Raw genomic sequence first — 11889 nt, forward strand, 5'->3', positions numbered from 1 at the left:
AGTGCCAGCTTCTGCATGATTGAAAATGCCTGAATGAGTGCAGTAAGGACAACCAAGCAGAGGGAAGAACAAGGACTTGGGCACAGGGGTGCCATGTCACAGGGACAGATATAGAGATTAGCTGTGGAAGGTCCTCCAGGTGCCTATCTGCTACATACAAATTCTGAATGACTTAGCTGGGTGATAGTGGTGCACGTCTTTAATCCCAGCACTCAGGAGGCAGATCTCTGTGAGTTCGAGACCAGCCTGGTCTACAAGAGTTAGTTTCAGGACAGGCTCCAAAGCTTCAGAGAAACCCTGTCTCGAAAAACAAACAAACAAACAAACAAGCAAAACAATAAAAAAGAAATTCTAAATGACTGAAGACATACTGTTGAATGGATTTCTGAATCTCTGTTGACCAGCACTTTCAGTTTCAGACTGAAAATGGATTAGGCAGAGTCAATTTTATTTCTCTTTGCTTCCAAGACAGTTTACATTCAGGAATGGGAGAATCATTACAAAACCAAGGAGAATAAACTCTATCAAAGGCTTTTCTATGTATTTAGCAGCAACTCTAGCAGGTGTATTTAGTTTGATCAACTCCTAACACTCTTATACTAAGAGCACAGTCCTTTCCATCAGTCTGAGAGTAGCTCGGAATGAAAGGACCACCTAAGGAGCCGTTTCCCCGGTGAACAGACTGGTCATTAATCTACTGTCTAGAGAAGCTGCTTAAAACCCTGGCACTCGGCCCACAAGCAGACGCACCATCTATCAAGGTAAAGATTACATAGATCAACTATTACTGGCTTTGATCACTGTCCATACTGTTTATCACACCTGACAGAGTGCAACTCACGTAGATGGCCACTTTCGCCAGTTCTCAGGCTGAAAAAGTAGGCACTGTGCTACCCGACAACTTTTTCATCTAGATGTTAACTAAGCACAAATGCTCACTAGTATGGAAGTTACAAACTGAGGCAATCTGCACATTAGGACACTTTCACAAGACATTACAGATGTGTATCTTATCACTGTACCACCATACCTGGCTCTTTCAAGAATATGAATATATATGCATGTGTGTATATATATATTTAAGTTTATTAAACTAAGGACCATGGAAATTAAACAATTAAAATAATTAATAGAAATGTAGTTTTCTTCCTTGAAATTATTTCTTCAAAAATTGATAAATGTATCAATCCCCTGGCTATCAAGTTCCATTTCTATAGCCAGCACAAAGAGCCCACTATAGGCATACAAGGTTGGCTTTAAAGCCTTAGCCTTCAAACAATCAGTGATGTGTCCCAATAGTCACTTTCTATGTGTTGTGCACGTGCATGTGGAGGTCAGAGAGCAGGCTGGGGTATTCTGCCATCAGTCGCCATTGTCTTGAAGCCATCTTGAGTACTTACCATCTTCTGTAGCTGACCAGACTTCAGACAAGCTTCCATGCCACCACGGCTTTGTGATTTTTGCCTCAAGTCACCCCCAAACATTACTGAAGTGCAACTCTGAGCTTTGGAATTGTGACAGTGATACCTGCAGGGGTCTTGTTCAGTATATCTGAGATTACATCTAGCTGAGCGGTGGTGGCGCACGCCTTTAATCCCAGCATTTAGAAGGCAGAGGCAGGCGGATCTCTGTGAGTTCAAGCCCAGCCTGATCTACAGAGTGAGTTCCAGAACAGGCAGGGTTACACAGAGAAACCCCTCTCAACCCACCCCCCAAAAAGAAAATCGCCTCTAACTCCACTACTATAAAGACAGACACCTCATGACTAACAGGAATAACACCACAAAGTTTATCCAGGTCTTGGAGAATTACACATGTGCAAATTCTACAGGTTGGTTAATCTGAGAGAACCAATTCTCTACCTCATGGCCTTTTCATATACACTACTCTCTAAGGTAGATGAAGTAGCTGGACAGCAATGGTGTCTTCTAAGACACTGTAAAGATATTTCAGGTTCTATCTGTGCAAGCGCATTTCCTTCCATTGCTTTAACTTAAGTTCCTTTAAAAATGATCATATATCTCAAAAGGGGGTGCCGGTGAGGTGGCTCAGAGTATCAACTGTAATGACCTAAATTTGAACTACAGGATCCACAGTGGAAGGAGAGAACTGCCTCCTGTTAGCTGTCCTATGACATGTGACCCATGGCATGTGTGTGCTCCATATATACACATCCATGTACATATGTATACATACGTACACACACACACAAATCTCAAAATAATTTCCCAAATTTACTGATAGAAAATTTTCATTTCCTATTTATTCTCCAGTCTCTACGTCTCTTTAAACATTGTATGTGTATGAATGTTTTGTGTGTGTGCCTAGTGCCTGTGAATGTCAGAAGAGGGCATAGGATTCCTTGGAACTAGAGTTACAGATGGTTTTGAGCTGCCATTAGGCTCTGGGTCCTACACAAAAGCAAAAATAATGCTCTCAACTGCTGAGCTATCTATCCAATCTACTTAACCTCTCTTTTGAAATGTTTCTGTAGTAATTCCTGCTGACGAACAAAACTTCAGATGTCTCCACTCAGTCCCTATCTATTCTACCGTTTAGGAAGTTTGGTATTAAACATTTCCCCTGCTAATCTTTTCTTTCCAAGATTTGCTAGTCTTTCTCTTAGTTTTTCTGGATTCTCCAGGATTCTGCTTGTTGCTCTTGGAAAGCCAACTATTGCCATCACTGGGAATGAGACTGAGGAGAACTCTTTTATAAGGCTTCTGCACTCTGATAAATGCACACTGCTGATAAATCTGCTTCTAGTTAGTACAGAATTGTAACAGATGGAAAAAAGTCATAAGAACCTATGAGGAGTCATTATTTAGACTGCTTTGCCAAGTACCTTTACGTATTTGCTGCACGTCACTGTAAAACACTTTTTTCTGGACTGGGACTTGCCATATAACCTGTGCTGGTGTGAACTTCGTGATCCTTTTGCCTTACCTTCATGAGTGCTCTTTGCTACACTAGGAATCACAGAGACTACACACATTACATCTATATCTAGGTAAGAAAAGTAACAAGGAATTTAAATTAGTCTATTCAACTAAAAAGCCTTTATTCTAGAGCAGAGATTTAACTTAATCATGTGTTTGTTACACAGGTATTTTTGTGTGCTTACTGCGGCATGTGTATGTTAAATGCTGTATATCTGCAGGCATGTGTGAGTGCCTGTGTTTGAGCAGAGGCCAGAGCACCATGATGGATGCCCTCTTCTATTGCTCTCTGTCCTCAATCTGGAACTCACTGGTTTCTGTTAGCCTGGTTGACCGGCATGTTCCCGAGATGTACCCACCTTCATCCCCACACTGGGGTTATAGATGTGCATGGCCACATGTGGGTGATGGTGATCTGAATCCAGGCTCTCAGGCTGTGCAGCAAGTACCATCTCCCTGGCCTACTGCCTTTATTTCTAAAATTAACTCTTAAAATAAACAGAGCTACCACTCCTGGTCACTTCAGGTAAGACAGTCTCTGCACTTTAGCCCTGAGGGTCCGCCTGCCACATGACAGCCTACTCAGATTTCATATCATCCACCCTCCCTTCCTCACAGGCCTAGATGGACACATCTACTCTGGATCATTCCTAATGATGTTAAGCATTGGTGAGTCTACTTTTTGAGGGGCTCCACTGTTTTACAGTTCATTCTCTACTGAGGTCTTTTTCTGCTCTTCCTCTGTTTCAAGGCTTTGCAAGAGTTTCTTGTACAAAACAACAACAACAACAACAACAAAACCCCAAAAAACAAAAAACAACCATTTTCAAAGCTACGGTATGGAGCTGGGTCAAAAATTTTACTAAGTATAATTTATGTAGAACAAAATACCCCTTACATAGCCATGTAACCACCAGTGATCAAGACTTGAAGTATTCAGCATTTCAGCACCTCTTCTCTCTCCCTTTACTCCTTCCTGGCTGCAGACAACCAAGGGTCTGCTTTCCTTGGGTATGGACATGAAGAACTGTATATACACAGAATCCTACAGTTCATACTTTTTCCTTCATTTTGACTCATCCCTCCTGCTGCTTACTTAATACTTTGTTCCTTTTTGTTGCGCAGTAGAAGTCTATTGCATAAATAACATTTATTCATCTAGTCACTTTTTTTTTTAAAAAAAAATATTTATTTATTTACTCATTATGTATACAGTGTTCTGTCTGCCTGTATGCCTGCAGGCCAGAAGAGGGCACCAGACCTCATTCCAGATGGTTGTGAGCCACCATGTGGTTGCCGGGAATTGAACTCAGGACCTTTGGAAGAGCAGGCAATGCTCTTAACCACTGAGCCATCTCTCCAGCCCCTCATCTAGTCACTTTTGACAAACATTTTGGTTGCCCCCAGACTGGGGTTGAGTAAAGCTGCTATGCATATTTATATTCAGGTCCTGGGTGAACATGTGTTTTCTATTTTTATTTATTTATTGAGTGAGGGTCTCACTATGTAGCCTTGCTGTCCTGGAACTTCATATACACACAAGACTGGCCTTCAACTTACAGAGATTCACTTGCCAGCTATTCTGTGTTTTTGAGACAGGGTCTCTCTCTGTAGCCCAGGCTGGGTTAGAATTCACTCTACAGCCTTGGTTGGCCTAGAACTCATGGCAAGCCTTCTAAATTTCACAAATATTGGGATTACATGGTTGAGCCACCTCACCCACTTATATACTCTCTTTTCTTTGACTGTAAATCTAGGAATAAAATTCTCAAGTCATACACTAAGCATGTATTTAACTTTGAAAGCAGATGGCAGTTTTGCTTTTCGGCCCAAGCATCATCTTATTTCTATGAACAATATACATATATAATAAAGAGACTGCTATTTGTTTCACACCCCCATAGCTGGCATAGTGGCCCAAACCTTTAATACTAGTAGTACTCAGGACAGCTAGAGCCACAGAGAGACACCCTGTTTTGGGAAAACAAAAACACCCGACCAAAACCCAAACCCCCAAAACCCAACCAACCAACCAATATGCCACAAATCAGTCATTTATGTACACACATAATTTGTCATTCACATACCCTCACTGGTTGACAATGATGCTCACAATCTACATAGTTTGTATGCATTTCCTCCTCTGCATAAACTACAGAGTACAACCAGCGGTTTGCTCCGAGATGTTTCTTTCATATCAGCACCAGCTTTTAGAGAACAGAGTGGAATTCACTGTTTTGAGGTTTAGAACTATGTCCTCAGAAAAAATATTATTAAATACTCAGCTGTATTTACAGTTTTTCAAATATTAGCTGTACCTAGTTCCTAAAACATTTGCACTAATTTATATTTTTTGGCTTACCTTTCTATTACTTGTTTTTGATACGAGAGTGATTTAAAACACATCTTTAACATGCATTCTTTTTTTTTAAATTTATTTATTTATTATGTATACAATATTCTGTCTGTGTGTATGTCTGCAGGCCAGAAGAGGGCACTAGACCTCATTACAGATGGTTGTGAGCCACCATATGGTTGCCGGGAATTGAACTCAGGACCTTTGGAAGAGCAGGCAATGCTCTTAACCACTGAGCCATCTCTCCAGCCCTAACATGCATTCTTTAAAACTGTATGATGCAGCTGCCAGAAGTGCATCTCTCCTAGGATCTTATGCTCTAGGCGCTTGTCATTTCCCCAAGACTGTATTTCAGAAGTTTTTAAATTTATTTTTATTTTATATATATGAGTGCTTTGCCCGCATGTAAATTTGTGCTCTATGTATGTGTCTGGTGCCTGCAGAGGCCAGAAGAGAGAATGGAACCCGGGTTCTCTGCCACTAGGAACTAGGTCTGAACGTGCAAATGGTGTGACCCTTCAAATGTAAACAGTGAGCACTGCTTTGATGTTAAAGGAAATGTCAATCACCGCACAAGCACCAGGTGTTACGATAACCCCAATACAAGCATGTGCTCACCTTAACAAACTCCTTTCTTTCAATCATCTCATTACCATCCGCATCTAGCATTTTAAAAGCGACATGGAATCCAGTGTGAGGTTCTGCAAGGAGGTGAACAATGAACAATTATTTATTTGCTGGCAAAATGCTAAGTATTTGTAGCTACAAAAACCTTCCAACTTGAAAAAAATGACCAAAAAGTATATAAGCAAAAGCCAGAGGAAAGAAGGATCTTGTTCATATTTTCTTTCTTTCTTATTACTTTTTCTTTTTTATTCCTTATTTTCTCTTTCTTTTTTGAGACAGGTTTTGTCTGTGTAGCCTTGGCTGTGCTGGAACTCACTCTGTAGACCAGGCTTGTCTTGAACTCAGAGATCCACATGCCTCTGCCTTCAAGTGCTGGGATTAAAGTGTGCTCTATCACTACCCCTCTAGGAAAGTTCTCTCTCAAACAGTACTTGATGTTGAAGCTCTGGCCTCTCGACATCGCCCATGGAGCTGTGGCTGGGCTGCACACTCTGAACAGCAAATTACCGTGAGAACTTGACCCTACCTCTGGCTTTCTGGAATTCTCACGGCACTCCTGCTATTTTCATATTATTGCTATTCTTTTTTACTTTTCTGTTTTAGTTTTTAAAAACCTTTTATCTTGCCATTCTTGACAACTATAAAATGTATGCCCGCATACCCTTCAGCCAGGTTCCTCTAGCGTTAACATTTTACAATTCCAAAACACACTTATCAAGACTAAGATATTAACATTGCTACAGCATATGAACCATGAGCAGCAGAGTTTGTAATTTTCATTTATGCTGTGTTTGCTTTAGAATCAATGTAAGGTATTTTGCATTTAGTTGTCATGTCTGCTTAGTCTCATCCATGTATGAGAATTCCTTAATCTTTTCTGTTTCCACTACTGGGATACTTTGAAGGGCAAGAATCTTGTTCAGTTTTTTTTTTAAATATCCCTAAGAGGCCAAATATGGTGTCCCATGCCTTTAATCCTTGAGGCAGAGGCAGAAGGGTCTCTGTGAGTTTAAGAGAGTTTCAGGCCAGTCTGGGTCACATTGTGAGAACTCACCCTCCCTCTCCCACCTCTCAGAAGGCTAACCATGATTTCTCTCTTTTTTCCTTCTCTTGGATAACACTATGATTTTTCTTCTCCCTCAGAAAACACTAACTATGATTTTCCTGTTTTTCTGTTCAGCAAATGCTCTGTCTCAGAAACAAAGTAAATAGAGTGTGGGTAGAAGAGCACACTCTAAGTTAACATTATTTTGCAGATGGAGAGATTAAGATTTGTGTGTGTGTGCGTGTGAGTCCACCTGTGCACGTACCTGTGGAAGTCAGAGGCTGATGTGGAGAGCTTGGGTTATTGCTCTCCACCTTATGGCTCTCACTGAATCTGGAGCTTTTTCCGCTATTCTACTAGACTGGGTAGCCAGTGAGCCCCACCCCCAGTACTGAACTACAGGTGCAGACCCTCATGCCTGTTTTTTCTGAATGCTGGGGTCTGAACTCAGGTTGTCATGTTTGTACAGTAAACACTCTAACTCACGGAGACATCTCACCAGCTCTATTCCCAATGCTTTTAGTGATAAACACAGAAACATCAAATTTCAAGTCCTGCTTGTTAAGAATGAGAACTCCACATAACTGTTATAAAGAGAAGCAGTATACTTACTCGTAAGGATTGTAAGTAAGAAAAGATACTCGGTATATGAAATTAGCCCTGAAAGAGAAAACATAAAAATAAATCAGGAGATAAATTTTAGATGAGAATCATGGAAATAACTAATATTGAAACTTCACCTCTGTACAATTTGACATTTTATTCTACAGCTTTGGTATAGTGGAAACCACTGTATAATACGAGTTGAAATACAGCCACATTTTAAAAAAGACACCATTCTTCATCAAGTTTTACCTCCAGCAAGGAGGTCATGATAGTGAATCTTATGTGTCAGTTAGATTAGGCAAGGATTGGCCATTTTCCTGGGTATATCTATGAGGGTTCTCCAGCTGAAATCAGTCTATGGACTGGTAGACTCAATAGAGGAGACTGACCTCTCAACATGTGAGCATCATTTAGTCTGTCAGCAAGATGCCGAGGAAAGAATTCAGGCCTGCCCTCCCCTTCCTTACCTGCTGCATCCTCTATCCCTCTACTTTTACTCCTGGCTCTCCTGGTTTTCAAGACTTTGGGCTGAGACTGAATCCCAATCTTGGCTCTTGGGTCTCTGGCTTACAGAGGTCACACCAACCTGCAAATCTCTTTATGAGTTTGGCTTCACTGAACAATACTGACAGCTGCTGTTTAGCAAGTAACAGGAGTTCACTAGCATCTCATCTGTAGGTTATGTAACTTAGACTTAGTTTTTCCTATTTGTAATACCTTACTTGATTGACGGAAATTTACAACTATAGTAGCTCAGCTTTGGTTATAGAGAAAGTCAAACTGTATAACTTAAAATGTTGTAGTAACTTTATTTCCCTTTGAGAAACCATTCTTTTTCATTCTTAAACATGCAGTTTGGGTGGGACACCTTGCTGTTCCTTCCTTTTCCATGATACTGAAGGAGGCATTTTAACTGAGTTAGGTTTCTGTTGCTGTGATAAAATACCATGACCAAAAGCAACCTGGGGTAAGAAGAAGGGTTTACTTCTGTTTATAGTTCTATAAAACAGTCCACATACAAGAAAGTCAGGGTAGGAAGTAGAGACAGGAACTTGGAGGAAGTAGAAGCCATGAACAAGTGCTGCTTGCTGGTTTGCTCAGCCTGTTTTCTTACACCACTTACAGTGATCTGGGTCTTCCCATATCAACCACCAATAAACAAAGCACCCTACAGACTTGCCTAAAGAGGCATTTTCTCAATAAAGATCACCTCTTCCTGAATGACACTACCTTGTGTCACACTGACAAAACAGTGGCCAGCCAAGATAGCAAGTGGCTTGGGGCCCAAGCTGGTGAACAGGCTGCTCTAGGGACTGGTTCAGGGTAATTCATGACTGAAGCTAGGCCACTATGAGCGGTTCTGCATGATTTCTACCGAGAATGCCGGGGCACTGACTTCTTTTGTGTGCACTCGATGATGTGAGAGTTATAATTAGGACTAGGAGGCCATGGGCAAAGACAAGACAGCACTTAGAGCCTGAGAGCCCATAGTTAACTGGAAGGCTTAAAAATGGGTACTGGTCTGAGCTCCAAATCCAGGTAGCTTTAGGGCTAGCTCCGTATCTGGTCACTAAATAAACTTTCTTGTTGGAGTAGTGATGGGTTTTAGGTTAATGCAATGAGGAGCATCAGTAAACGCAGAAGTCTGACTTTAACAAGAATGGCTGTTGGAGGAGTTAACAATTTGTCTCTTGGTCAGGAGCTTGGTATACTAGCAAAATGCACAACTTACAACTGAACAGACTTTATCATGAAGAACTCAACAACAGATAAAATCACATAGACTCTTAGTTATATATTATATCTATAATCACAGATACTTATAGATTATTATACTAGATAATAATATAATGAAACTCAGGCCTAATAATTATCAACTTGTGAGTCTTATTTTGTCTTTGAATCTCTACCTCTTCTTAGTAGATTATTTTGAAACGAATCTTACATATCATATCACTTCAAAGCCTCCCAGGTAAAAATATTCAAAGGCTGGGTGCTGACTTCCTGTCCTCACCAGCTCTCCTCACTCAGCTATTCCCTTGATTTTGAAGTAGTTGTGTTTTCTCAGAGTGAGGACATGTAGTCCGTCTATGGATACCTCTTTCTGAAGACTATTCAGTGTTACATGAAGGGAGAATAAATTCTGTTTGTCATGTCTTGCTCCTGGAAGAAGTGCTCTAATGTTAGTCTGAGGATCAAAGCATTTCATCCCTTGGCGGCCTTAAAAAAAAAGGGGAAAATAGTGTTTTTCTATATTTCAAAGGAATAGAGAGGGGGTGGGGGGGAGGAGCAACCTCTAGACTGTCCTGGGCTTGGTGCCAAAGGAGACTTTTCTTGTCTTTAAACACAGGTAAATGCCCTTTAAGCATAGACATTTTTTGAAAAGGAAAATTCCATCGTCTTTCTCTGAAACACTGACTTAAGTAAACACAGTTGAGAAGTGTAAAAACAGTGGCTTGTGCTCCAGATGCAGTACAAGACAACGGAGAGCCCTGCAGCGCCTCCTAGCTGCCTCAGAAAGCGCTTCTAGAGAGACCCACATCCAAGGGCACCCTCTGGAAAACAGCTGAGTGCCTGTTACTTTGATGGGAAACTGAATGCTGCTAAGTGGCAGTTTCAAAGCTGCACGATACAGAGACAATTATTTATTTATTTATTCTTATGTGTATTGGTGTTCTGCCTGCATATATCTGGGCACCATAAGGATGAGTTCAGACAGTTGTGAGCCGCCATATGGTGCTGGCAATCGGACTTGAGTCCTCTGGAAGCGTAGTCAGTGTTCTCAATCACTAAGCTACGCCCAGCACAAACAGGAAAATGTTTTTAAAAATTTACCTTTAGAAGCTGAGTAGTGGTGGCACATACCTTTAATCCCAGCACTCAGGAAGTAGAAGCAGAAGCAGGAGGATCTCAGTGAATTCAAGGCCAGCCTGGTCTACAAGGTGAGTTCCAAGACTGTTACACAGAGAAACTTTTGTCTCGAAAAACAAAACAAAACAAAAAACAAATAGAACAGAGGAATAGAGAGAGAGGGAGCAATTCATAAAAACTTAGCTTTAAAGTTTGATAAAGGATCTTTAGGGGCCACTAGGAGTAATGAGTGAACAGTTCCTACACTTCCAGAAATATATTAAAGTTGGAACCACACTCAAACACAATATGTTCAGTAACGGCATTCTGAGAACTGTATTTCCCAAAGAGCCTGGGCTATCACTCTTCCGTGGGGATATATTTATATCTTACAACAATGTGCCTTGTAATTTATAGTCAGAACATCCTTGAGGCAAGTATATTGACAATCTAGCTCAGTTTAAATATTCAGAATAAGCATAATTTATACTTTACTTTTCTTTCCAAAGCATAGTAAATTTTATCTCAAGAACATTCTACCTTTTGTTGGCTATGTTATAAATTCTGATAGATCCTATATGGTGTGAAATGGAGTATCTTAAATTGTTCTCTACACAGTTTTATTAACATTGGCAGTGAAGTACAGGTGAATCTTTCCTTCTTTCTCAGAAATAGAGATCTCAACAGAAAATAAAAACAAGCAAAGAAAATCCCTGCTAAATTCCTTCTCAATTGTTTTCTGTCTGTGATGACTAGACTTTTTTTATTAGTTGAGGCACCTGACTCTGCAATCCCTGCGGAGATAATGCAAATGAAGATAGCATGAGTGCCAGAATTTATCTTTCCCTGCATCCTTCTGGTCACAAGTACAGGAAAGCTGAGTCTGCTGACTCAGAGCACACACATTCCTACAAATTCCCAATATGAAAATCGTAGGAGACTGTTACCTCTAAAGCACACAGGTTTATTCTGGTGCTATGATTGGGAGGGATCCAATAGGAAGAGGTTCTCAACCTTTCTAATTCTATGCCTTTAATACAGTTCCTCATGCTGTGGTGACCCCAATCATAAAGCTGTTTTGTTTCTACTTCCTAACTGTAATTTTTCTATTTATGAATCATAATGTAAATATCTGTTATGCGACCTTTGCACAATCCGCAGGTTGAGAACTGCTGCAATAGGGATACTAGAGTGTAAAGATCACTGGGTAATTCAATATTAGCACCGTAATGGAATTCTGTGCTGCCTACTATACACTGACATACTGAGGGATGAACAGAACTTGACATAAGCAGCTACTGATTAATATTTTACCAGAGTGCAGTAATGTGTATACATGTATTTGTTTTGTGGACCTGGGGATCAAACACAGTGCCTCACGCATCAGCCAGGAGCTCTACCACTGAGCCATACCCCTAGAGCTATTTTGAAGATTCCTAAATGTTTATTTTTCAAACCACCCACTC

At 40.6% G+C, this 11889-nt stretch overlaps 1 protein-coding gene across 1 annotated transcript in view; it reads right to left on the reverse strand.

Annotated features, from left to right (window-relative positions):
* The window catches only part of Micu2 (mitochondrial calcium uptake 2), an 88011-nt gene that overhangs the window by 23869 nt on the left and 52253 nt on the right, over positions 1-11889 (reverse strand). Inside the window, exons 5-6 of the mRNA XM_075949775.1 lie at positions 7580-7627; positions 5914-5996 (exon numbers count right to left, since the gene is read on the reverse strand). Coding sequence (XP_075805890.1) covers positions 5914-5996; positions 7580-7627 — 131 coding nt within the window. The remainder of the gene's footprint in view (positions 1-5913; positions 5997-7579; positions 7628-11889) is intronic.

Source organism: Microtus pennsylvanicus, chromosome 15 (assembly GCF_037038515.1).
Source record: "Microtus pennsylvanicus isolate mMicPen1 chromosome 15, mMicPen1.hap1, whole genome shotgun sequence".
NCBI lineage: Eukaryota > Metazoa > Chordata > Mammalia > Rodentia > Cricetidae > Microtus > Microtus pennsylvanicus.